The sequence below is a fragment of the Meles meles genome, chromosome 13, assembly GCF_922984935.1.
Source record: "Meles meles chromosome 13, mMelMel3.1 paternal haplotype, whole genome shotgun sequence".
Lineage (NCBI taxonomy): Eukaryota > Metazoa > Chordata > Mammalia > Carnivora > Mustelidae > Meles > Meles meles.
In genome coordinates, this window is record NC_060078.1 from 57,324,862 (window position 1) to 57,348,991 (window position 24,130).

The window sequence follows — 24,130 nt, forward strand, 5'->3', positions numbered from 1 at the left end:
CAGCACCAGGACCAGACCTGACATCCTGGGTAAACCAGTTTGGCACTATCTGCTTGTGTTTTTTGAGTGGTGGTGGTGTATATGTAAACGTGGGGATTGCAGGGGAGAGAGGGAAGAGTAGGGGTAGGGCCAGGGTCAGGAAGAGCAGTGGAGAGACTGGCTTAAATTTTGGAGCTCCTTGAAAGAAGGGACCCCCAGGATTTCTCTGGGGATGAAATGCAGGCACATATTTAAAGAAAGGAAATTATTCTCTGCGGTCTGCAGCATTCTCCTTTAGCAATAGGGTTCAAAGCAGTGAAAAGAAGAGACGAGGAGAGGAGGAATGCTCAGGTAAGTCTGGGGAAGGGGGGAAGGAGAAGGAAAGGGGGGGAGGGGTGGCCGAGAAAGAACAGAAAAAAATACCATAGAGGAAAACCTGGGCCATGGTGCGGGAGGGTTTGGGGGAGGGGTAATGGAAAGGTAAAGAGGTCACACCTGGGGGCCTGCAAATGCGTGGAGGACTGTCAGCCTCCGCCAGCTAGAGTGTCTTGCCCCAGAACCGTCCGGCCTCTCTCTTCTCCAGGTCTGGAAGTCTCAGGAGGCCGCGGTAGCCAGCGCAGAGCTCCTGGCGCTCTTACTAGGGGGAAGGGCGGGCGGGAGAGGCGGGGCCTCCGGGTCGGGCGGGAGCGAAGCCTCTGGCCGCGGGCGGGGCTCCTCTCCGGCGGGCGGGCGCCGGAGTCTGGGGGCCGTGTTTCCCCCTCCCGGTCGGTGGAGGCGCCTGGCCCCTCCTCCCCCGGCCGCCCCCACCCCCGCTGCCGCTGTCAAAGATAAACCGGGCCGTTGCTTGCAGGAGCAGCGGCTGCCGGCGATCGGGCGGTGAAGAGCCTCGGGCGCGGCCTCGCCTCCCCGGCCCGGCGCCCGCATCAGCACCGCGGACAGCACAGCGGCCGTCGCGTCCGCTGGCCCACCAACCCACCGGCACCTGGGCCTGCGACGTCCGATTCAGCACCGTGGACAGTGCCCTGGACCCCCTCTAACTGCTGCCAGCCCACCTGCTCCCGGAGTCAGCACCGCGGACAGCCCCCCGCCACCGGCCTCGCCGCAGGCTCGGAGGGATCAGTGTCCCTGGAACATGGCCACTGAGGTAGGGGGCGAGCGCCTGGCCCACAGGCAGTGCCCGACTGGTGCGGGAACACATCTCCGCTAGGGGCGGACTGGGCGGGAAAGGAAGAAGGGGGTGGGGTGGGGTGGGGTGAGGGGGTGGGTTGGGGTAAGGTAGGATGGGGTGGTTTTCCAGATCCCATACTGCGGGAAGGGGTGGGGAGCAGAGTGGCAGGGTGGAGGAGAGGGGCTTCTCCTGAGAACTCATCTCACTCCTGGCGATCTTCCCGATCTGAGTGCCGAAGCTGCCCACGCCACTTGTTGGCACTGGCACCAGGTTTGCTCTAGGGACCCAGCTGGGGTTTCCCCTTACTCTGGACTGCTAGTCCTAAAACTACTTCCCTAGAGGATTGGAGGTGAGCTTGTCCCTGTTTTAGGGGCAGGAAGGCAGCTGGTTTCTGTTGCTGTGCAGTGTAGCCATCCAGCATTTGAACCCAAAAGCCTGGTTAAGAGATGATAGACCTACCTCCACATCCACATTTCCTTCGTGGGGAGGGAGGGGACAAGGAACCCTCAGGCCAAAACCCCATCCAGTTTTAATGAGCTGCCTGCCTGCACCAGTCTCCACTTTTGCATATCATGCTTTCTTGCTTTTTCATCCCATTCAAGTTTCTTGTACCAGGGTGTCTACATTGCCTGTGTCTGATGGGAGGAGCCGTCTTCTTCAGGGTGTGCTGATAGGTGTGTCACCTTCAGGAGACTTGAAAGCTGAACTGAGGGACCTGTTGGCTGAGGGCAGAATCTTGGTGCAGTGCTTAAGAGATCAGGAATTTCCTCCTGTTGTCCTTTATTTCATGTGGGAAATGCAGCTGTTTATGTCCCCACTGTATTAGTGGTACAGCCAACACATGGAGAAGGGGAGGACCTATTCAATGCACAGCATGTTAGCAGCAGACCTGAAAGTTTCTTCCTTTGGATTTTTGGAGTGGAACCCAGGACACCAGCGTCTCTCCAGGTCCGATGTTGACCTCTGTGATGTTTCCCCATTTCTACCCCAGCTGGAACACAAGCCAGGAAGACAGTACAGGCTTTTGAATGATTCTGTGCATTGCCTCTGGGCATCCTGGTGAGCAGCGTGACATCAATACCAAGTGTTATTATTGTAATTCTGCTGTCGTGGCCACCACAGAAACAAGGTGCAGTTGCTTGGTGCCATTTGGCTTTGCGACAAGGCACAGGATTAGCTAGGAGAGCTCACCGTCCCCCCCACCCCCAGACCTTGTGAGGGGGCAAATCCTAAGCAGGCCCATGGAGCTTGGTTTTTAGGCTGGAGGAATGCAAAAATAAATACATAATTAGAAAGCCTGGAAAGTGCTAAAGTTGCTGAGAAGCAGGGAGAACAAAGGAGAAATGGCCAAGGATCTGATCACCTTCCAGAGAGGGCTGCCAGGCTGCAGCAAAAGCTGCCGGTGCTGGACAGGAAGGGACAACGTCAGCCACCTGGGTGTAGCTGGGCCAGCAGTGTGGGCAGAGAAGGCAGCCACATCTGTGATGTGTTCTGCCAGATTCCAGGAGCCCCATCTGTCTCCTCATCTCTCCAGTGCAGGTCTGTTGTGGTACACAAATGCCAACCAGCAGGCTCACATCTCTAGGTTGAGGCAGTGTTTCTAGGAGGCTGCTGTTAGGCGTGCATGACTCTCCCTGGGGAGAGGTTCTGCTCACAATGCCTCTGTGAATGTAGCACTTTCCTGTGTACAAAGCACTACCACATGTATGATCTCCTTTGAGCTTTAGAGCAACCCTGTGAAGTGGGCAAGGATTGCGTTATTATCCCCAATTAACAGATGAGCTCACCGAGGCTCAAGGGCTTACCTGATCCCTGTGAAGAAGCCAAGGAAGGCATCATTATCCCATTTTACAAATGATGCAAGTGGAATGTGAGAATTATTCAAGAAAACATGGCTCAAAAGGGGCAGAGCTTGAACTTCTGCCTCCTTGGTCAGTGTTTTTTCCCCCTGCTACATCCAGGTATATCCATTAGCCATTGGTGTTGCTCAGCAGAAAAGGTGGGCGCTAGGGGTGGTGACATGAGGCTGTGATGGAAAGGACGCAGAAGGGCCCAGCTCCCTGTTCAGCCTGACTGGGTCGGCTTGAGGGCAGAGGGACAGAGGAATGGCCAGAAGGGATGGAGAGCAGAGGACAAACATTACCCATTTCCCAATTTGGCCTTGGGTGGACCCTGCTGGCAGTACTGAGGGAGGAAGTCTTAGCTCTGCCAAGGCACAGAATGTGCACATTATCTGGGCTGTGGAGTGAGTCATTCTCCCCAGGCTGTTTTTACTGTTAGGACTGAGTTAAGATTACCAGGAAAAACCTGTTGGGAGAAGGAATACCTCATGCCAAACTTCCTGACCATCCCCATAGGATTCCGAATGGGAAGTCCTCAGTTCCAGCAGAAGATGTTTTGAGAGGTAAAGAGGAGAGGAACAGAGAGAGAGAGGAAGAGGGAGGAGGGAGAGGGAGAGAAGGAGAAGGAGGGACAGGAAGACAGAGGGGGAGGGAGAGAAGAGAGACATTAAGGAAGACTGGATGTCCCTGGATCCCTATGTGGAAGGCATGGAAACTGGGTCTTTTCTTCTTCCTAATTTCTGTTGAGGAGTTACCATTAGGGGAGGAGTGCGTGTAAGGAACTCAGAGGAGGGAGGGATGGAGCCTCCTGAGTGATACACTGACCTCATTTGGGCAACTGTAATGAGCCCATTTCCTGAGCGGCAAATCTCTTTGAATCTGTGTCACCAGGAGCAGGGTCCACCCTGGGAAAGAGTCCAGATGGCCCAGGACAACTGGGAAATGCCTGGCTGGGAGGGGCTTCCTTGAGTGGTAGAGTTTGGTCTCTAAGAGGATTTTAAATGCACCCAAGTAGCATTATCCAAGCAAAGCACTTGGAGGTTTGATCTCTGAGCCTGGAATTAACAACCAGCAGACAGTGGGTTGGGCTTGGCCCTGGTGCAGGCTTAGAAGAAGGAAGGCCCTATGCCTGGGTTTCCATCCCGAGGCCTGACTTGGCTGCTTGTGACTCATGATCCTCACTCCTCCTCCACACCCCAGCCAGGGAGCAAGCATGGTGTTGGTTCATTAGCTGAATCTCCTGATTCTTGAGTTGAGCCTCAAATGCATCCTCTGGAATTAGCTAGTTTTTAATAAGGATGGAGATGTGGGCCAGATGGGGCCTCCTGTTTATCTTGGACAGATTGGGACTGGGAGTGCTCTTCCAAATTCTGGTGCTCGCTCCTCCCCACCTCTACCAGGTTGGCTCTGTCAGGTGTGTGACCCACTCTTCAGACAGCCTTCCTATCCCTGTCCTACTGAAGTTCGAAAATTGGTGCCAGCAGATGTTACCACTGATGTTCTCTTTCTTCCCCATGAAATGCCTCTTGGTGCTGTTTTTACTCAGCTGCCGGCAGGCCTGGGGATGGTGGCAGGAGAGAGGGCAGAGTTGAGGAGAGTAAGAAGTAGATGAGAAGCCCAGGTGTCAGGGTCAGTTAAGAAACTCTGGGAGAGCAGATACAGAAGCTGTGTGCATATTCTGGGATCCTCTTACGGGATTTCAGAGCATCATGGATCTCTCTTAAAACCCCCCACTTGTTTCCTGAAAGCTAAGTAGTTGGCAAGTGCCTGGAGCCTGGCTGTAGCTCTGGCTCAATGGCCCCGGTGATGGGATTCTTCATTCAGTGGTCCTCATCTGACCCTTCTAGAAGTGAGTCTCGTTCACAGCTATGCCTCGTTTGGTCTGCTTCTGTGCTTACAAATGTAAAAATGTATTGGAAACATTAAAAAAATCAAGATATTTGGTATTAAAGAAATCTGGATTTATTGCTTCTCTTAAGATGTCAGAAGCAGGAAAAAAAATGTCAGAAGTGCAGCATCCTGGGCTCACATTCTCACATGGCTTTTAGGGATGTTCTCTGATTAGCCACAGCTCTCACCAGGCCCATTTACATGCTTAGTCCCTATAAACACTGGCATTCGTAATCCCTGAGAAAGCCTCTTGAGGGTCAGGGCCTAAAGGGGCTTTAAGTGCTTATGTTGTTCCAGCTTCTCAGTTTCTAGTTGAAGAAATGGAGGCCCAGGTGATGTGGCCCGGACTAGTACCCAGGTCTCCTGCTCCCAAGTCAGTGGACCTTCTTTCCATCAGTGCCTTTTGGTACTTCATGACTGAGCCACCATGGATGGAGAGAGCCAGGAAATGCTGCTCTGCCTTTAATCTATCCATTTACCAACTAGAGATGACTGTTCTGTTGTGCTGTACATAGATCTGGGAGATGAAGGCTCCAGAGTATACAATGTGTCTGATACCATCTTCTAGCAACAACTCAAGACTCCACAAGTACTCTAAGGGAGGGAAGCAGATCCCTTGTCGCTCAGAGCCAGCGTTCTAAGGCTCAGGATTTTGGGGGTTGGAAAGGATGTTGACCCCTCCTACTCTGGCTACTTGAGAACCCATGGATCAAAGCCAAGAGGAGATGGGACTATACTATGAAAAGTAGCATCCTAAAATCTTAATGGAATAATAAACTAGAAGTTTATTTACTGCTCAGTAAAGTCCCAGACAAGTGATTCTGACCAGCAGCTGGATCTCCTCCAGGCTGATTCAGGGACCCAGGTGCTTTCCAACTTGTAGTTCCATCATCTTCAACATACGGCTTCTTTGGTTTCTGTGTAAGGGCAAAGATTATAGAGGAGTGGCTAGTCCTGTGAGCCAAACCTGTGCATTCCGTTCACATTTCATTTGGTCATATGGCCACACCTAATTGCAAGGCAGGCTGGGGATTAATCTAACTGTATGCGTGCGAGGAAGAAGAAGGGCTGTTGTCAACGGCTAGTCAGTAACGAGAGACACAGCCCTTCATGGTAGCACACAGTGTGTGTGTGCACTCAAGCAGAGAAAAAGGAGGCCATGGGGGTTGGGGGAAAAGCTGAGTCTGTATCAGAATGACTGAAGCACTGTGGGTTTTTTTTTGTTTTTTGTTTTTTTTTTATTCTCCCTTTCTTTCCATTCTCATCAGCACATTCCTTGGTTTAGATCTACTTTTGTTTCCCTGGACCACTACAAAGATAGTGCATCCCTTCACCTGGCCTCTTACCCCAGTCATGCCCAATTCCCATGCATCCCACACAGAGCTGCCTGAATGGTCCTTCTGGGGGTTGGGGAACCCATCCTCAAGATCCACTGGGTCATGTCAGTTGGTTTTAGAAGGGCAGAGGAAGACCACAGACCTTTTCCTTGGAAAATACAAAAAATATGAAATCTTAACCAGACAGCAGACACATTAATGAAAAATGTACTTATATCACCAAAGCTTAATTTGATTTTCAAAGTTATCATAGGACCCTAGTGGATGCCAAGGGGGCTTTCTCAATTAAAACCTTGACTGGAGGAATCAAGGCCTACGAAGACGAGAGGAACACCATACATTCTTCAGTTCAGTCCCAGTACCCTGGGGACCACTTCTCTCATGAAGAGCAAGGGTTGTCTGGATTTAGGAAAGTCTCTGATTCTCCCCTTTTCAGAACCTTGATCTACCAATTACCTGCTCCTACCTTTCTCTCATTACTTATTCTCCCAGCTTTTATTTATTTTTTTTAAGATTTATTTATTTTAGAGCAAGCAGAGAGAGCAAGAGCTCATGTGAGCATGGTGTAAGGGGGCCAGAGGAAGAGAGAATCTCAAGCAGACTCTCTGCTGAGTCTGCAGCCCAGCATGGGGCTCGATCTCACCTCCCTGAGATCATGACTTGAGCCAAAATCGAGTTGTATGCTTAACTGACTGTGCCACCCAGGTGCTCCGCTTTCCCCCAGCTTTTTTTTTCCTTTTAAGATTTTATTTGTCAGAGAGAGAGAGCGAAGGAGAGCACAAGCAGGGGAGTGGCAGGTGGAGGTAGAGAGAGAAGCATACTCCCCGCTGAGAGCCCGATGTGGGACTCGATTCCAGGACCCTAGGAGCATGACCTGAGCCGAAGGCAGATGGTTAACTGACTGAGCCACCCAGGCATCCCTTTCCCCCAGCTTTTAAGCAAGTTTAAGTGTTTTCAGTCCTACACCTTCTCCTCTAGGTGCGCCCCCCTCCCAGCTCTCCGTGATTACACTGTCACCCCTTTGCCCCTGCCCCGCTCTTACCTAATTCACAAAGTCTTGCTGAAATCTGCCTGTTGTCGCTGGAACAGACCAGGTTCTCTGCCACCTTTGCTCCTTTACAGAAACTTCTCCCTCTGTCTGGGTTGCTTTTACGTCCTGTCCCTACCCACTGCCTGCCCCCCCACCACTGGCAAGTCCTGGCCTTCCTTTATGACTCAACACAGACCTCAGGAAGTCTTCTTTGAGTAAGCGTTTCTGGGTAAGATGTTACTTCTCTGAAGCATTTATCACAGGCTAATTTATTACATATTTACTTGTCTTCCTCCCTGGAGCTCACAGACTGTCTTTTGCCCAGCATCCCCAGAGCCTGGAGTAGTAAGGACTCAATAAATGAAAGGAATGACTGAATGGATTCACCTTAATTACGCAGGATGAACTGGCTGTGTGTTCACTCTGCCCTTGGGGCTTGGTCTCCACGTGGTTCCAATGTTTGGCATATTTTACCCAGTGGAATGCTAGTTTCAGATGTGGGTGGCCAAGGCTGCAAGTGGAAGAAAGAGGCCTGGTCCTTCTGTGGAATTGAGCCCACTCCCCTCAAATGCTAGAGTCTGTGTCAAGGTCAAGTCTGCAGGTGTGGGCAAGGGACAGAGTTGTCCCACTCCTTCCTACCAAGGCAAGGTGTTTCTTTAATTTCTGGCTTCAGCCCACTTTATCCATAATTTTCTCTGGGGAAGTTTGGGCATTTGGAGGCCCCTCCTTTCTTGTGGTAAGAGGTCCTGGATGGGAAAGCTATCTGTGGCTTTAACTTGGCCTGAACTTGAATCTCCCTCCAAGGTGGTGTGCATATCAGGTCCTTCCTCCTCTGGTCTGCATGCTTCCCTCCTCAACTCTGCTGTAAGCCCCACTTCTGGGGTCCGAGACCTCAGTCTTATTCAGGGGCTGGGTTCCCCAAGTATGAGGCCTAATGAGTTCTAAATGTTTGATACTTGCAAAGTGAACAAAGGTGTAAAAGTTTCTGTGTGTGTGTGTGTGAGAGAGAGACAGAGACAGAGAGGAAAAAGGAAGGAGGGAAAGGAGGGGGAAGAGGAAAGGTGGGGGAGGGAGGCGGGAGGGAATGAGAGAGAGAGAGAGAGAGAGAGAGAGAGAGAGAGAGAAGGATCTGGGCCAGCCACCAGGAAGTCTCTTCCTCTTGTTAAAGTTTGTTCCTGGCTTTGTTGATGGTTCCAGAACCTCCCCTTTTGGCTCAGCTTTGGCTCTGCTTCAGGCTTTTTCTAGATCTTTCTAGGGTAGCCTGAGGTGTCTTCTCTGATAAGCTCCACAGTCCTGCTTCCCTGTGGCCTTCCTGGAGCACTGGTAGGTTGGCTAATGTTCTGGTTTGCTGGGAACTTTCTTGGCTTTAGTGCTGTAAGAACCATATCCTGACACCTGCTCCCCACCCCAGTCTTGGGCAAACCTAGATGGATGGTTGCCCTGAGCGTGTGTCTCCTGTGTGCCTTCTCAGGTCCATAATCTGCAGGAGCTGCGGCGAAGTGCCTCACTGGCCACCAAGGTCTTTATCCAGAGAGACTACAGTGATGGGACCATCTGTCAGTTCCAGACCAAATTCCCCCCAGAGCTGGACAGCCGGGTGAGGATGGCTTTTTCCCCCTCAACTTGGAACACAGGCCATGAGGGAATCGAGACTTAATCAGACATATTTCTTTTCAGGATAAAACTAACATGTGTCACAATACTTGTTCAGTCACTTCACATGCAAGCGTTAAACCATGTCCCTGATAGTGTCTTGCCGTCCCCGCATGGAAAGTTAAAGCTGGGAAGGCCTCACATTTCCTAGTTCAGCAGCCCCCATACATCAGCAGCACAAGACTCACCCAGAGAGCTTGTTAAATGAAAGTGCGTTCCTTAGTCCTGAGATGGCAGCGGCTTCGGCTGTCTCCCCTCTTCAGCAGCAGTTCTCAGCCCTAGCTGCAGAGCTTAAAAAAGTTCTGATGCCCAGGTCATCAACCAAGGTCTGTCCACAGCCTCTCCCTCCAGACTCAGCTACCTGGGTGTCTCACGGACCACCAGCCCCTGGCAAGCGTCAGCTTCTGCTGCCGGCTTTTGCTTCTGGCTCCGGGGAGTGTATGGCCCTCCTCCCAGGCCTCTGTAGAACTGGCCTGGGGTAGTTGTCTGCCCTCTCGAGGGCAGCAGCAGACCCTGACCCTTCCACTCAGCAGCCCAGGCCCATCTGAATGGGCTTGGGAAGGTGGGGCCGGGCTGCCTTTTGCTAATCCGATCCCTAACCAGCTTTTAGGGATCTATGACCCTCCTCATCTCATCAAAGGACATGCCTGTCCTTTGGGGCATAGGGACTCTTGGGGGTAGAGCATAATTTTCTCTTATGCATTTACTCCAGATCTGTGTAGGGACAGTGACTGGGGACCCCAAAGCTTCTGACTATTCTCGGGGAGACCTTTTGTCCTAGTTGGGGGTAGAAGGTCCCTAACCTGTGTGATGGACCATTCTGATCCTCTAAAGTGGTGAGTGGGGAAGGGGGTGTTCCAAGGAATGTAAAAAATGGAGCTATAGACACATTGATACTTGTTGAACTTGGAGCATGACCTTCTAATCTAGTGTAGGGTTATGTGTAGTGTAGGGTTATGTATCAAAGAGCACAGACTCAGGTCCGAGCTGTGTAACCTTGGACAAGTTCACTTAACAAGTATTTACTGAGCAACTGCTCTGGGTGAGGCACGGGGCATCTAGAAGTGAAGTCTTGGAGTTTGTTTTCTCTTAGAGGGTATGAAGAATAAAATAGCAAGCAATATGTAGTAGCTCCGGGGGTGACCAATACTAGAAAAATAAGGGGAGAAGTCACGGTGCTGGAGGAGCTGGGGAGAGGTGAGTTGGGGGGGAGGTCTGTGAGATAAGGTGAGACCTGAGCCTGGGGTGGGGGACTCTGGGGGAAGAGTGTTGCATGCAAGGACACAGGCACAAAGACTTGCGCATTTGCAGGAAGCAGCAGGGCAGTCCGTGTGGCTGGAGTGGGGACTGGGGGTGGGGCAGGATAATAAGAGGCAGGCTCAGGGGACGCAGGGCTAGACCCTGTAGGCTCTACAGGGCCTAGCAGGCATTGTAAAAACCTCTTGGATTTTACTTGGAGAGAGATGAGATGGCTTTGGAAGCTCTTTTTCAGAGCTGCGACATGCTCTGGCTTTAACAGGCTCTCTTGGCAGGGCTGGGGGCAGAGAGACTAGTTAAGAGGCCAGAGATGATGGCAGCCTGGACCACAGAGCTTTGATCTGCTGAAAGTGAAAAAATGGATGAAAGTGTGTTATTTATTTTAAAAATTTTAAAAAAAGATTAGATTTCGCAAATTTTTTTCAGATGAAGCAATTGATTAATTTATTTTTAAAAGATTTTATTTATTTACTTGAGAGAGAGAGGGCACCTGAGCAAAGAGAGGGAGAGGGGGCTAGAGGGAGAGGGAGGGGCAGAAGGAGAGGGTGGGGCAGAGGGAGGGGGGAGGTGCAGAGGGACAGGGAGAAGCAGACTCCCTGCTGAGCACAGAGCCTGATGAGAGGCTTTATTTCAGTACTCTGAGGTTATGCTGAAGTCAGATGCTTAAATGACTGAGCCACCTAGGTGCCCCAGCAATAGTTTAATTTGATCTACAGTTGCCAGATGAATTTATAAAAATCTTATTATTTTTTTTAAATTGAAGTATAGTTGACATATAATGTTACGTTGTTATCTGAAAGTGCTTTTAGGGCTCCTGGGTGGCTCAATTGTTAAGTGTCTGCCTTTGGCTCAGGTCACAATTCCAGGGTCCTGAGATCCAGTCCGGTGTCAGTCTCCCTGCTCTGCTCTGTGGGAAGCCTGCTTCTCCCTTTACCACTCCCCCTGCTCATATTCACTCTCTTGCTATCTGTCTCTGTCAAATAAATAAGATCTAGGGATGCCTGGGTGACTCAGTCGGTTAAGCCGCTGCCTTCAGCTCAGGTCATGATCCCAGGATCCTGGGATCGAGTCCCGCGTCAGGCTTCTTGCTTGGTGGGACGCCTGCTTCTCTCTCTACCTCTGCCTGCCACTCTGCCTGGTTGTGTGTGTGATCTCTCTCTCTGACAAATAAATAAATAAAAATATTAAATAAATAAATAAAATCTAACACCCCCCACACACTCACACATGTATATAAGTTTTTTAAAAAATAGAAGGCATAGAAAGTGCTTAAGAAATATTAGCTATTATGATTATGGATGCAGGCAGGACAGTTGTGCAAACACACAAGGCTGTTGTGTCCTTCGTGACCTCTTAGCTTGAGGGAAGTACCCTGTCCTGGAGAGACACTCCTGAGGTCTTACACAGTCTTAGGCAGTTGGAGTCCCATTCAAACATGGGGAGCCCCTACCAGTTAGGACCTGGGTGCTTTCACAGCTATCAAAATGGGAAGGGTGACAAAGTCACTAGAATTCCTGCCTGAGCCCCTGCAGAAAATGTTCACATGTCTGATATGGCGGGAGTTTCTTGCCTCCGAGGGAGGCCAAATAGCCGTTCTTATATCCATTTTGTAGATGTGGAAACTGAGGCTAGAGTAGTTAAGTCATTAGCAAAACGCCACATGGCTAGTGGATGGTCGAGTCTGGACTGGACCCCAGGTCTCCTGATTCCCAGTCCAGTGCTCCACAGGCTCCTGCCCCTTCTCTGGTCTTGTCTGTGGGCATCTCCCCCTACCAGCATGGGCCTACGACGGCCATCCTCCCTCCCACCTGTGACTGTCCACAGTCCAGGGAGGCTGACCTCAACATGGTTCCCTGTCCCTCTCCCCCTCCAGATTGAGCGGCAGCTCTTCGAGGAGACTGTAAAGACCCTCAACAGCTTCTACGCAGAGGCCGAGAAGATTGGGGGGAGCTCCTACCTCGAGGGCTGTCTGGCCTGTGCCACGGCCTACTTCATCTTCCTCTGCATGGAGACCCACTACGAGAAGGTGGCTCCCTTTCCGACCGCCCCGCATCCCTGCCCCCAGGGCTCCCCCGGCGCTTGCTCATCCTCCACTGGCCCCTCTCCTTGCAGGTTCTCAAGAAGATCTCCCGCTATATCCAGGAGCAGAATGAGAAGATCTTCGCCCCTCGAGGCCTCCTGCTCACGGACCCCGTGGAGCGTGGGATGAGGGTTGTATCCTTCCTGGCTGTTCTGTGTAAGGGCATGGAGTTGCCAACCAGTGGGGTCCTTGGTGAGGAAATAGGGACCACCCTAGGGACCTCTGCTCAGGGATTTCCCAGGATTCCCCACCTCGTGGGTCATCTGCTCCCCTCCCCGACAAGGTATCAATGCCCTTTGTGAATTTCAGGGTTTGCTTTTATCCGGCTGTATGTATTCACTGCTCAACACATGCCAGGTACCATATTAGCTGCTTTAAAACTATGCAGTTCTCCCTAAAGGTGGGTGACTCTTACTTGTCTCATCCATGAGCACGCTGAAGTTCAATCACTGGCTCAGGGTCACGGAGCTGGTGGACATCAGAGCCAGGATTGGAGCCCAGGCCCACACATCGCTCTGAGGCTGTTTGCCCCTGAGGGAGTGGGCGGATCTCCCATCTGTTCACATGTCTACAGTCTCATGGACTCCTGTGTGTGCCTCCTGGCGTCCCCCTTCCAGAGATCAGGAAAATAGAAATCTTAATGGGTGGCTGGTCCAGGGCTGGGTTTTATGTCTGCTCACCTGGAAAACTGTGTGCACACATCCCGCCCTCAGTCATTAGCAACTTGAGTAAAATTGCTAAAAAATAAATTTTGCTAGAAACTTGAGAGGAAAAAGAGCAAAGAAAACACAAACACCGGAATCCTCTGTTCACCTCGCCCTGTGAGAGGGGCTGCTTTTTATTGAGCCTTTCCTAAGAAGCGGGCATTGTGCTTACTGCTTTACATGCGTGATTTCAGTTCCGGCCCCAGACAAACCCCGAGACTGTAGGATCACCACCATTTTACATACCGAGTCGTTAATGGGTAACACGGTAAATGACCCGTCTAAGGCCACATCGCTGTAGTCTAGGCGACTGAGGATTTGAAAGCAGGATACCGAAGTCCTTCCGCTTCCCGCAGTGCCACCACCCTTCCCGGGGTTGGTGACTGCCCCCACTAGGAGCTTCTGAGCTGGGTGTGCGCCTGCGCCGAGCGAGGCACTCGGGGTGGCTGTGCACGTGCCCCGAGTCCTTGCGTGCGGGAGCCCGGCGGGCGCGGGGTCTAGAGGCTAGTGCCGCCATCCACCCTCCTTGCTATCTGGGAAGCGGTCCCGGCGGGCCTCCCGCTCCCCTGCTGGCCTCCATCTGCGGGTCTGTCCGCCCCTTCTCAGCAGCTGCCAGGGCGTCCGTCCTTAACGCCGCCGCAGATCGAGATCTCCATCTACGAGGACCGGTGCAGCAGCGGCAGCTCCAGCAGCGGCAGCAGCTCGGGCAGCGGCAGCAGCGGCGGGGGCGGCGGGGCGGGGGCCCGGTGACTGGCCGAGAGTCCCTGCAGGGAGGTGTATGGCCGGACTGAGGGCCTCTCAGACCTGCGGCGGCTGCGCTACCAGAGCACCCGCTTCTGAGTCATTCTCTGGGCCCCCCTCTGCTCCCCGGGGCGGGAGGGAGGGTGACTGGCCCGGTGTCCTTGTGGGCCCGTCTTCCGGCGCCCCACCCGCACTCCTGCCCTTCGCCCCTGGCAGGACGGCCCACTTCCTGATCTGGCATTTTCCCCAGGGGTCAGGTCTGGTCAGGCGCAGCCAGGTCTTCCAGGGGAAGGCTGGGACCTGGTGGGAAACGCGATTTGGACAGCCCTTTTCTTCTGCCTCTCCACTCCCAACACCCGGAGGCGGGGCTCAGGTCCCAGAGAGAATTCCTATCCCGCATGATTCCTCAGCCCAAATCCCACATCCACCAGGACTCTCTCCCCACAGGGGCCTGCTCCCCGTGGCTGTCTCCCAGTGTCTGCTCTTTCTGGTGCCACTGCTGGGGCTCTGCCTGTCTGTGAACCTGCCTCCACTGGATTCGAGGTCTGGGGAGATGGGAGCCACTCAGTCCCCTCCTGACCCCTTCTAGACTCATGGCTTCCCCTTCCCCCACTCAAAGCCTGCAGGCCACTTTGGCCTTGCCAAGAAACCTCCGATTCCTGAGATTTTGCAGGACACCGGGCGCTGGCTGTGGGGTGCACAGCCTGGGGCTCTGGGAGGTTATATGAAGCCTAGAGAAATGCTTCATGGAGACTTATAGCTTTGGGGGCTTTGAACCTCCAGGATTGGAGCTAACTTCTTGAGACTGGAAACTGTGTGTATGAGAGAATGAGTGTGTGTGCACGCAGGTGCGTGTGTGAGTGCATATACGTGAGAGCACTGTGTGCACGAGTGCACGTGTGGCTGTGCAGCCGTGTGCATGAGCACACACGTGAATGCGCGTGTGTGAGTGCACTTGTCTGTTCCCATTCTTTGCCAGGCCAGTGACTACCCCTCTGCCTCTTCTCTGATCTTGTATGTAATGGTCTGTGGCTGCTTCCCTGCAGGGGTCCAACCTATCCCTTTGTAAATAAATGTCCTAAAGCTCCTTGCCCCTTGCCTGGGGCTGCCAGCTTGGCTCTTCTTCCTGGTCTCTTCCCCACCTGCAAAGTTCTCCTCACCGTCTGATTCTACTGTGTACATGCTAGCAAAAGAGAAGTTGGGGTCTGGGAGAGCAGAGCCAACCTTCTGGAGCCTTCCATGTCCTTCTCCCAGCCCTCCCCATCCATGACAAGGCAACAGGGCCGCACATGCTGCACATTCAGCCTGTCCAGACTCTGGAGCTCTCTAAGACTGCATGAGCAAGGCTTCCTTGGATGTTCAAAGCAGCTGGCCACCTATATGGGAAAAGGCAAACTCCTTTCTTGAAAGGGAAGAGAAGCACTCAGCCAGTGAGGCTCTGTCTGCCAAGGCCCAGGGCGCCAGTGAGGAGGAAGCAGCCCCCATGCCCGGATGCCCGGATGAGGGACAGCAAGCGACTGCCTGCCTCAGCCGGCAGGAGGTGCTAAAAGGGCATCTGGAAGACCAGCCACTGCAGGGAGCTTTCTAGAACCAAAGAGGGGCCTGGTTTTCTTTTGGATGAGAGAGCAGCCTGTGGGAGGGTGGTGCTTACCCAGGGGGCTGCAGAGGGCAGCCTGGTCCCTGAGCCCGAGGGAGTGGGTCTGCGTTCAAGGATCCCCCAAAGAGGGCGGTGACCCAGTGAGCTCCACGGCAGCCCCTCAACCGCCCCCCGACCCCTATGCCCTCCCTGGCCCATTGTGGGTCCAGGCCTTACGTCTGACCGGTGCCTCTCCTGTGGGATGGCTGGGCACAGGTGATGCAGTGGCCTTTGGTTTTATTATTTCTTTTTCCAATAAAAGGACTTGCCCAGCTTGAGGCTCTGTGCTGCTTCTCTCCCCTGTGGTGGTGGGCTGCTAGTTCCATGCCCCAGGCCTACAGCGAGGGGAGGCTCAGCGGCCCACCTGCCTCATGCCAAGGAGGTGGGGCTGAGCATGTCTGAAGGAGCACGAGCCCGACCCGGGCAGGACCCACCCTGTCTTCTTGCAGTCTGTAGTCTCATGGGGAGGCTACATTCTGGATCCTTGAATCTGGAGTCCTTATGGGAGGTTTGCAGCCTTGGCTGGGGGGAACCACTTGACTGAAAGCCAGGGCAAAAGCAAGTAATGAATTGATTACATACCCATTATTTGAACTCTTAACCTGGGTTTAGGGACTGTTAGGGGCTGGATCACAGAAGTCACTCCGTAACCTAGCAGGGTTGTGTCTTGCATTCTATAAAACAAAGTAACATTTACTGAGCACCTATAGTGTGCCAGATGCTTTGGTAATCCATATGCTAGAGCTGAGGGGATTGAAAGATCATCTAAATGAGGCAGAATGGAGGCCCAGAGCAGCCACATGACTTGCCCCAGGTCACACAGCTGGGTGGGATCATACCAAATCTAGAACCAAGACCTCCTGACCCAGTGCTCACTCTGACACCATGGGGACGGCATCCCAGTGGAAGTTGCCTTATGCTGCGGGGCGGCCATGATCACATGCTCAGGTCTGTGAATGAAGAGAGGGTCTCACCAGACTGTGAGGACAATGGCTCCAGCTTCAGGGTGGGGGCTGGGGAGATCCCCTCTGGGGGTTGCTGAGAGGTACCCTGGTGGCTTCCATGCTTGTCCTTGCAGCTCTGGAGAGGCAGCTGGGCCTTAGCCTGAACCATGGGGAGGCCTGGGACCACTGCCTGTGCTCAAACCTGGGGTGTGTGTGCAGTGGTCACAGTGGAGGTGGTTCTTTAACACAAGGGTGGGTTCATTCTGTCCTGTATGCGAGGTTATCAGTCGTTATGTTAAACAATAGTAGCTAACATTTATCACTTACTATGTGCCAGGCACTAGGGTAAGACCCGACATAGTCATTCAATCCTCACAACAACCCTATGGTATGGACTTTTATTCCCATTTTACAGATGAGGAGACTGAGGCTCACAGAAGTTAAAGAACTTGCCCAAAGTCACACAACTAGGAAGTGGCAGAGCTTGGCTTTGAATCTAGGCAGGCTGACTCCAAACTGGGGAAGATGAGTAATCCAGCTTCAGGGACCCTATCAGAGCTCGAGGTCCTCAGCCATCCTAGGTAAGGATTTGCCGGATTCCCAGGTAAGGACGTGGAGCTGTGCCTGGCTCCTCCAAGCCCAGGGCTGGTACCTCTAGGCATCACTAGAGTCAGGGTGGGGCTGTGCCCTCACAGACCTGCGGGGCCCATAGAGGCAGCCTGGTGAAGGGCAGAACGGGGAGAAGCAGGTAAGGCGTGGCTTCTCCCTCCCTGGCTTTCCTTGGTAGGATCAGTTACAGGGGGTAGTGGCCTCTCCTGCGCGTCCTGCCGCAGCCGTGTCTCTGCCTCCCTCTTGCCAGTCAGGAACAGGCCCTGTCAGGCCCCTGGGAGCACAGGAACCCCCAGGCAGCTCTGTACTGCCATTCCCTTCCTTACTGCCGCCAGACTCCGCTCTCTAGCTTCTTCTGGGGTGTGTGAAAACCGCAGGGTTTACAGCAGCTCATTGCGCCACCGAGTGGCAGAATCGTGCACTGCACCCTGGAATCAAAGCGCTTGGGAAACATCCCTAGAATCCCCCAAACCTGAAACCACTTCCACCTGCTTTCAGAGGAGATGTGGGGCAAAGATGGAGTCCAGCTGGTGGTGACTCTCCTTCCGGCCAGCCCCTGGGGTGCTGCCTTTTTCCTGGGAACGCCTGGCTCCCTTCTCCACAGTTCCAGAAAGACATAATTAACGAAGGTTTCTGGCTGGAGGCACCTGCACCTGCTTTTGGCTTTACTCTTGACCAAGGATGAAGGCAATGCAAGTAGCACTCCTAGTGAGACCTGACTGGAGCTCAAGCTTCATGAGGGTAGCACATGGTGGAGACTCCTTGAGCCTTAGTTTCCTTCCCCAGCTGTAAAATAGGGGTCCTAATACTTGACAAAATTGCTCAGATCAGTGCCTCTCATCCTTGGCTGCAATCACTGTCACCCAGCAAGCAGGCGAAACCACTGATCTCTGTTTCTATCTCCGGAAATGCTGATTTCATTATTCTGGGGTGCAGTCTGGACATCAGGATTTTTTTTTTTAAGTTTCCCTGGAGATTCTAGTGTGAAAATGAGGTCAAGCATCCCTGATTTTGACAGTACCTAGAGCCTAAGAGCCTTTTCATGGAGCTCTGAAAATGTCGGAGACCCAAATAAAAGTTATCGTTCCAGAAAAGCAATGAGATGCAAAATAACTGCATGTGATGACCCCACTTATAGCAAATTCTAATTCAGGCAAAACAAATCTATGGTGTTAGGGGTCAGGAGAGCAGCGGCCCTGGGGTGGCGTGTAGTGAATGGAAGGGGGCCTGGGGAGACTGCTGGGTGCCCATGATCTGTTTCTCCAGCAGAGTGCTGGCTGCACAGATGGGCTCGCTTTGTGAGAACTCGTGGAGATGTATACTGAAGATTTGTGTATTTTTCTATACATATGGTACATTTCAATAAAATTTACCAAAGTTTATTGGCTCCAAAATAGGAAAAGAAAACACAACACTGAAATTAATGTTTCATTGCATATCTACAAAATGTAGCACTGTCCAACATTGTCAACTATCAACCGTGATTCAACTCAACTCTGTGTGTGTGTGTAATTTAGGGTGCATTGTGGATGTTTAGGACAGTGTTTGATATGATGAGGGGTGGGGCGTCCAAAAGAAAAGAAGGTCCCTGGTACCTAAGAAAATCTTAAAAGAGCCCAGGTTTACCCCAGGAGCTCTGAGCCTTGACCCCATTATGTACAAAACCATGTGCCTTTATCAGGGAAAGGCTTTTGGCAGATTCACAGAGGGCTATGTGACCACCCCCTAAGAAAAGGCTGAGAACAATTGGTTTTAGGAGTCAGTGAGAAACTGGCCGAGGAAATAAGTGCCTACAGGAAATAAGTGTCTCCTAATGCCTTCTGAGGTTTCCACGTGCCCCTCCTCAGGCAGCTTTGGGAGGATTCGTTCTCCCGGCAGCACCCAGGGCAGACGGTGCTGAGCACCCAGCTCTTCCTCTAAGGGGCCATTTTTTTTTTTTTTATTTTTTATTTTTATTTGCCAGAAAGAGAGATCACAAGTAGACAGAGAGGCAGGCAGAGAGGCAGGCAGAGAGAGAGAGAGAGGGAAACAGGCTCACCGTTGAGCAGAGAGCCCGATGTGGGGCTCGATCCCAGGACCCCGAGATCATGACCTGGGCCGAAGGCAGCGGCTTAACCCACTGAGCCACCCAGGCGCCCCTCTAAGGGGCCATTTAACGAGCTTGTCCGGTCAGTGTCTGCCGGATGGCAGGACTTAGCTTGCAGCCTCCTGGAGCTGCACGGGGGCTTGTGGTTTTGAATCAGGGACAGCAGAGGAGGTGGAGGAGTGGGAAGGGAATCAGAGGGCTGCCACAGTCTGCCGACCCCGAGTCATGCACTTAGCTACCCTGAGTCCCAGCTCTGTCCTCTGCAAAATGAGAGCATGAGGAGAATGCATTTTTGTAAATGATGATCTATTTCTCCAAAGTAAAATATTACTGTTACTGCTGAAGTTACATCAGGACTTCATTATACACTGGCATTGTGCTATAGACTTACAGCCAGGTTCCAGGTTCTTGCATAGAACAAACATATTTATCCAAGGGTTTGCTGATTCCCTAATATATGCTAGGAACATTCATGTACATTATTATTCCATTTAGTTCTCTCACACTCTGGTGGGCGGTTATATTTGAATTCTTATTTTATAGATGAGGAAACTGGTGTTCCAAGTGGTTGGGTAGCTTGACAAGTGCCCACAGCTAGTAAAAGTCAGAGTAAAGACCTGAACCTAAGTGTCAGAGCCCAAACCCTGCTCTCCTTCTGCCAGCGTGTCACAGGCGAGTGGGAGACTCTGTCTGACCTGGATTCCCTCCTAACTGCAGACTCCAGACCTAGGGAGAAGCATGTGGGCAAATGTGGATACAGAAAAATTAGCTTTACAGAGGCATGATGGGGCTCGTATTTTGGAGTAATTCAAGTTATCGATTTCTGTAATGGAAAAGTGACTGGGGACCAGCTACCACCTGAGAGCAGTCTGAGCAAAGCCCCGGGAGGGGGGAATGTTATACATGGCTTACTGGACCTTGTGGACAGCAATGGCCTTCTTCCCTCTGTCCCCCGTTCCTTGGTAAACTCTTGGAGGGTGGCGGATCTCGTCTTACTCATCTCCACCACCTCCGTGCCTGGCCCATGTGCCTGTCAGGGGAGTGGGCAATGCAGCCCACCAGGAGGGCTGGCAGGCAGAGACAGGCAGCAAGGACAAGAAGGTACAGATGTTAAATGCGCCTGGGGCAACGTGACCTGAGATCCCCTTAGGCAGATGCAGACCGGTAAGCGGCCCCGAATGCTACAGTTCAACTGCACGTGGCCACGGACTAACTCAAAGGGTAGAGGCAGTAACCTCAGCCCTCCCCTGTGCTGCACAGCTGCTCTGAGTTGCCCTGGCGGTGAGATCTCATGGCTCTGCTCATGATTTCCACCTGTCCCAGGAGGCGAGGGAGGGAGGAGGAAGCGTACATCCTGACCCTGATCAGCTCCTGCCGGGGGCTCCCTGAATGCCAGGATTTTAAGGTGGGTGAATCCTCCTGGGGGCTAGTAAGCACCCGCCTCCCCCCATTCCCGACCTTGGCTGTAGCCTCCGCAGCTGAGCGGGACCCGCCGTGCACCTACTACTTCCACTGGGCTCTTCCTTAGCTGGGCTCCAAGGGCCGAGCATGGTTCTCTGGTTCGCTCCGTGGGCACTTCGCTGACTCTGATTCTGGGTCAGCACCGTGGGAAGAATGAGCTTTGCACCCCCTCCCATCCCCCGCCTATTTCGGAAACCATTGCCAGATAGTGTATGAAATACTTTGAGTTTTCTGGAGGAGGGAGGGGGAGCAAGCAGGAGCCCCAGGTGGGCGTCTGATTCCCCACTAGGCTGTGGTCCTCTGGAAGTCACTGTTCTTTTTGGGCCCCAGTTTTCACAGCTGAACAGGATGGGGGAGGACTAAATGACTTCTCAGGTCCAATCCCCAGGCCAGGTCACTAGCTGCTGGTGGACCTGTGCTCTGTGCTGCCTGGTCAGTGGCACGGTCTCCTTGCTCAGTTTACCTCATTTTATGGTGATTCTCTCTGGGAATGATGCTGCATGAGAACTAAGCGGAACAGCACCACAGCCCAGATCCCAGGAAGGTCTGTTCTGCTCCCTTAGGGCTACATTCGGTCTTGAGGTCTCTTCCCTGCAAAGCTGTCAGCTGCCTGAGGGTGGCCAAGGTCCTCCACATTTCCCACACCTCAGACTCCCGGGAGACCTGGGCCATAGCAGGGGGCTCCAGGAGCCGTGTGATCTTTGGCACTGGATAGACCCAGGCTCCATCCTGACCTTTGCTACTTATGAATATTATTTTTTTAAAGATTTTATTTATTTATTTGATAGACAAAGATCACAAGTAGGCAGAGAGACAGGCAGAGAGTGGTGGGGGAGGGGGAAGCAGGCTCCTTGCCGAGCAGGGAGCCCAATGTGGGGCTCGATCCCAGGACCCTGAGATCATGACCTGAGCCGAAGCCAGAGGCTTCAACCACTGAGCTACCCAGGTGCCCCTACTTATGAACATTATTAACATTGGAAATTTATTTGGGGCTTCACTATGTGGCAGGCACCATGTCGAGTGTTTTAGATCATCTTGTTTAATATTATGACTCTGTGAGGTAGGTATTATCCCCATTTTACAGATGAGAAAACTGAGCCTGGAGGACAGCACATCTACTTTACATTTCTGCTCAAATGCCTCTTTCCCAGAGCAGGGCTCTCCTGCCCCCAGCCCAGCGCTCTCCTCTCCATGTGCCTTCATGCTGCTGCCCCCACTCCAGCACGCCTGTCCCCTCTGACACACTATATCCTTTACTTCTTAGTAGTTTAGCACCAGCCATATGTCACCAGGCCATTCTGGAATCTTTGGCAGTGTTGTAACAGACGTATGGGCTAAGACACGAGAGCAATGCCCAGCTCACGGTACAAGTCCCACCAGGGGATGCCGAGTGACAGTTGGTTGATTAATTTGCCCAGGTGTCTTTTACCTGGGGGTTGCTCCCCAGAAGGCTTCAGAACACAGGCTCAGGAGCCAAAAAGTGGCTGGTCTGAATCACTGCTTTTGCCACTCAGCCAGCTCTGGGACCTTGGGGAACTTGTTCTTTCTGAGCCTTGCTGCTTTGGTGAGAAAACAGACGAGTAACATTTATCCCATAGCATGGGGGTGTGGGGAATCCTGGGGCAGTTCATGTAAACTTTTGGCCACATGATAGGCGTTCCGTACATGTTAGCTCCTTCCCCCAAGGAGGGCTTTTTTCCTCTTCTTGTTTCTCATTTTTCTCTCACAGTCTACCCTTCAACCCCTTTGCCATTCAAGCCCTGTTCCCTAGGAGGACGGCTGCTGAAGGAGGGGTTGGTGTGATCTGTGGCGTCAACAAGCCCCTGCGCTCTCCCTGCCTCCTTCCTCTTCGGGGATGTGTCTGTTGCTAAGGAGATACCACCTCAGGCTTGACAGGATGTGGCTGGGGTTCTGGCCCACACTGCAGGCGAGAGACAAGAGACATGGCTGACCCAGGGGCGAGAGAGAAGGGGAGGGACTTGGCTTGCCTCCGGGGCTGGCAGTCTGGGTGGGATGTCACGCTGGAATCTGCTGGAAAAACCCAGCTGGCTCCCTAAGAAAAAGAAGTGTTTGTCTTCTTGCCTCTGTGGGGCCTCTGGAGAAATGACCAATGGCCCTGTTTAGGAGGCTGGAGCGGAGCTCCTGTTGGGTCACAGTCCAGTGGTGCCGGTTGAGGTGTGATGCCCAGACCCTGGGAGGGGGCCATAGCAGCCAGAGTGACGCATAATCAGACTCTTGGCCCTCAGAATGGCACCTCCCCAGAGCAGGGCTGGCGACGGAGTAGAAGCTTGAAGAAGCTGTCTGGGTGATTCACGGCTCTGCCTTTGCGAACGCTGGCCACACCAGCTGGTGAGGGAACTCGGCCTGGACGCTACTTGCCTCTTCTTGCCGCCGGAGTGGGACTCTGTGCTGACTGTCACAGATCCTAGGTCCTTCTCAACCCATCCCCTGCCCCTGGGCAGCATGGAGGGATGGTGGATTTTTGTCACCGGCTCGTGACCACCCCCCCCACCCCGCCCCGAACAGGAAGGAAGCATCTGTGTTAGGAGCTCAGACTGGGGGCCAGACCGCTCTGATGGGGTCCTTCCTCTGTTTGTCCAAGCTCTGTGTGAGCTGGACAAGCCACTTAGCTTCTCATTAAAACGGGGGTCATCACAGCACTTCCCACTTGGGACTGTTGTGAGGATTACACGCGCTGACTCTTCTAAAGACCTTTGATCTGGCCCAGACACACCAAGCTCACTAAGCGTGGCTATTCTTCTCATGTGGAGGGCACATTCCTGGGGGAGAGGAGTGTTCTTGGGCGGAATAAAAATGGTATTAATATTATTATTACTAGAGTGAGCCAGGGCTGCCCGGCTCTGTTCGCACGATCCCCTGTAGGCCTGTGGCACTCGTCAGCCCTGGAGCCATTTGCAATTTTTGTTACAAACTCATGTCACGTAGAAGGCAAGGGTGATGTGAGGAGCTTGAGCAGGGCTAAGGGACAAAGAAAGGACTGAATTGTCTGTGCTCAGAAGGTGTAGGCACCTGCGGGCATCAGAGGAAGGGGAGTTGGAAGAAAGCAGGATGGGGAGCCTGTGCCTGGCTAGCTTGGTGTGGCTCTGGGGCTGGTTCAGCACAGACCAGCAAATGTACTGGACTGGGGGGAATTGGCGCAGAAAGCCTGGATTCCTGGCCCAGCGGGGAGGCTCTATTATTTGGGGGCAGGTAATGCTGAGTTGGGTCAGTACTTGCCTGGACTCTGTTATCTTTTGGCCTCGTAATTCTCTCAATACAAGCATCGTGGGGGCAGGAGATGTGATGCCCCTCGTTGGACCTTGTCACTTTCCTCATGGAAGGGACCCAGTGCTTATCACACAGGAGGTTCTCGATGAATGCTTATTGAATGAATATTTGAATGAGTGAACGGATGCAGGGAGTTTGCTTTCCAGTGTAGCCACCCAAGAATTTAGCTAGATTTTTCAGAAGGCCCCTGTAAGTCCTGCTCTCATCCCATGTACTGGGCTCCTCCATCTGGCTGGAGGAAGACAGTGTGGGGACAGTAACCTTGTTATCTCTACTTACCACTGTATGCCCAGAGCCTAGCTCAGTATCTGGCACATAGTAGCAGCTCAACTAATACTTGTTGAGTGAATGAATCACATCCAGAGTAAGCCTTCTGACCCTGGAGCTGGGGTATTGTAGTTGTGCTCCTGACAGCTGGGGAAATTT

The 24,130-nt window shown here is 52.6% G+C and overlaps 2 protein-coding genes across 2 annotated transcripts in view; one reads left to right on the forward strand and one right to left on the reverse strand.

Annotated features, from left to right (window-relative positions):
- The first annotated feature begins 1,111 nt into the window (after positions 1 to 1,111).
- GOLGA7B (golgin A7 family member B) lies at positions 1,112 to 13,240 on the forward strand. The gene is made up of 5 exons (XM_046026602.1): positions 1,112 to 1,123; positions 8,717 to 8,842; positions 12,029 to 12,181; positions 12,268 to 12,427; positions 13,134 to 13,240. Exons 1-5 carry the CDS (start codon positions 1,112 to 1,114, stop codon positions 13,238 to 13,240), a joined length of 558 nt encoding a protein of 185 aa, XP_045882558.1.
- The window catches only part of CRTAC1 (cartilage acidic protein 1), a 147,563-nt gene continuing 136,469 nt past the window's right edge, over positions 13,037 to 24,130 (reverse strand). Inside the window, exon 15 of the mRNA XM_046027502.1 lies at positions 13,037 to 13,703. Coding sequence (XP_045883458.1) covers positions 13,567 to 13,703 — 137 coding nt within the window. The 3' untranslated portion in view covers positions 13,037 to 13,566. The remainder of the gene's footprint in view (positions 13,704 to 24,130) is intronic.

What these genes read in the sequence shown, in the direction of transcription:
- GOLGA7B (XM_046026602.1), top strand. An exon ending in TGGAGACCCACTACGAGAAG is followed by an intron (nt 12,182 to 12,267) that starts GTGGCTCCCTTT and finishes CTCTCCTTGCAG; the next exon opens with GTTCTCAAGAAGATCTCCCG. An exon ending in GCCAACCAGTGGGGTCCTTG is followed by an intron (nt 12,428 to 13,133) that starts GTGAGGAAATAG and finishes GCGTGATTTCAG; the next exon opens with TTCCGGCCCCAGACAAACCC.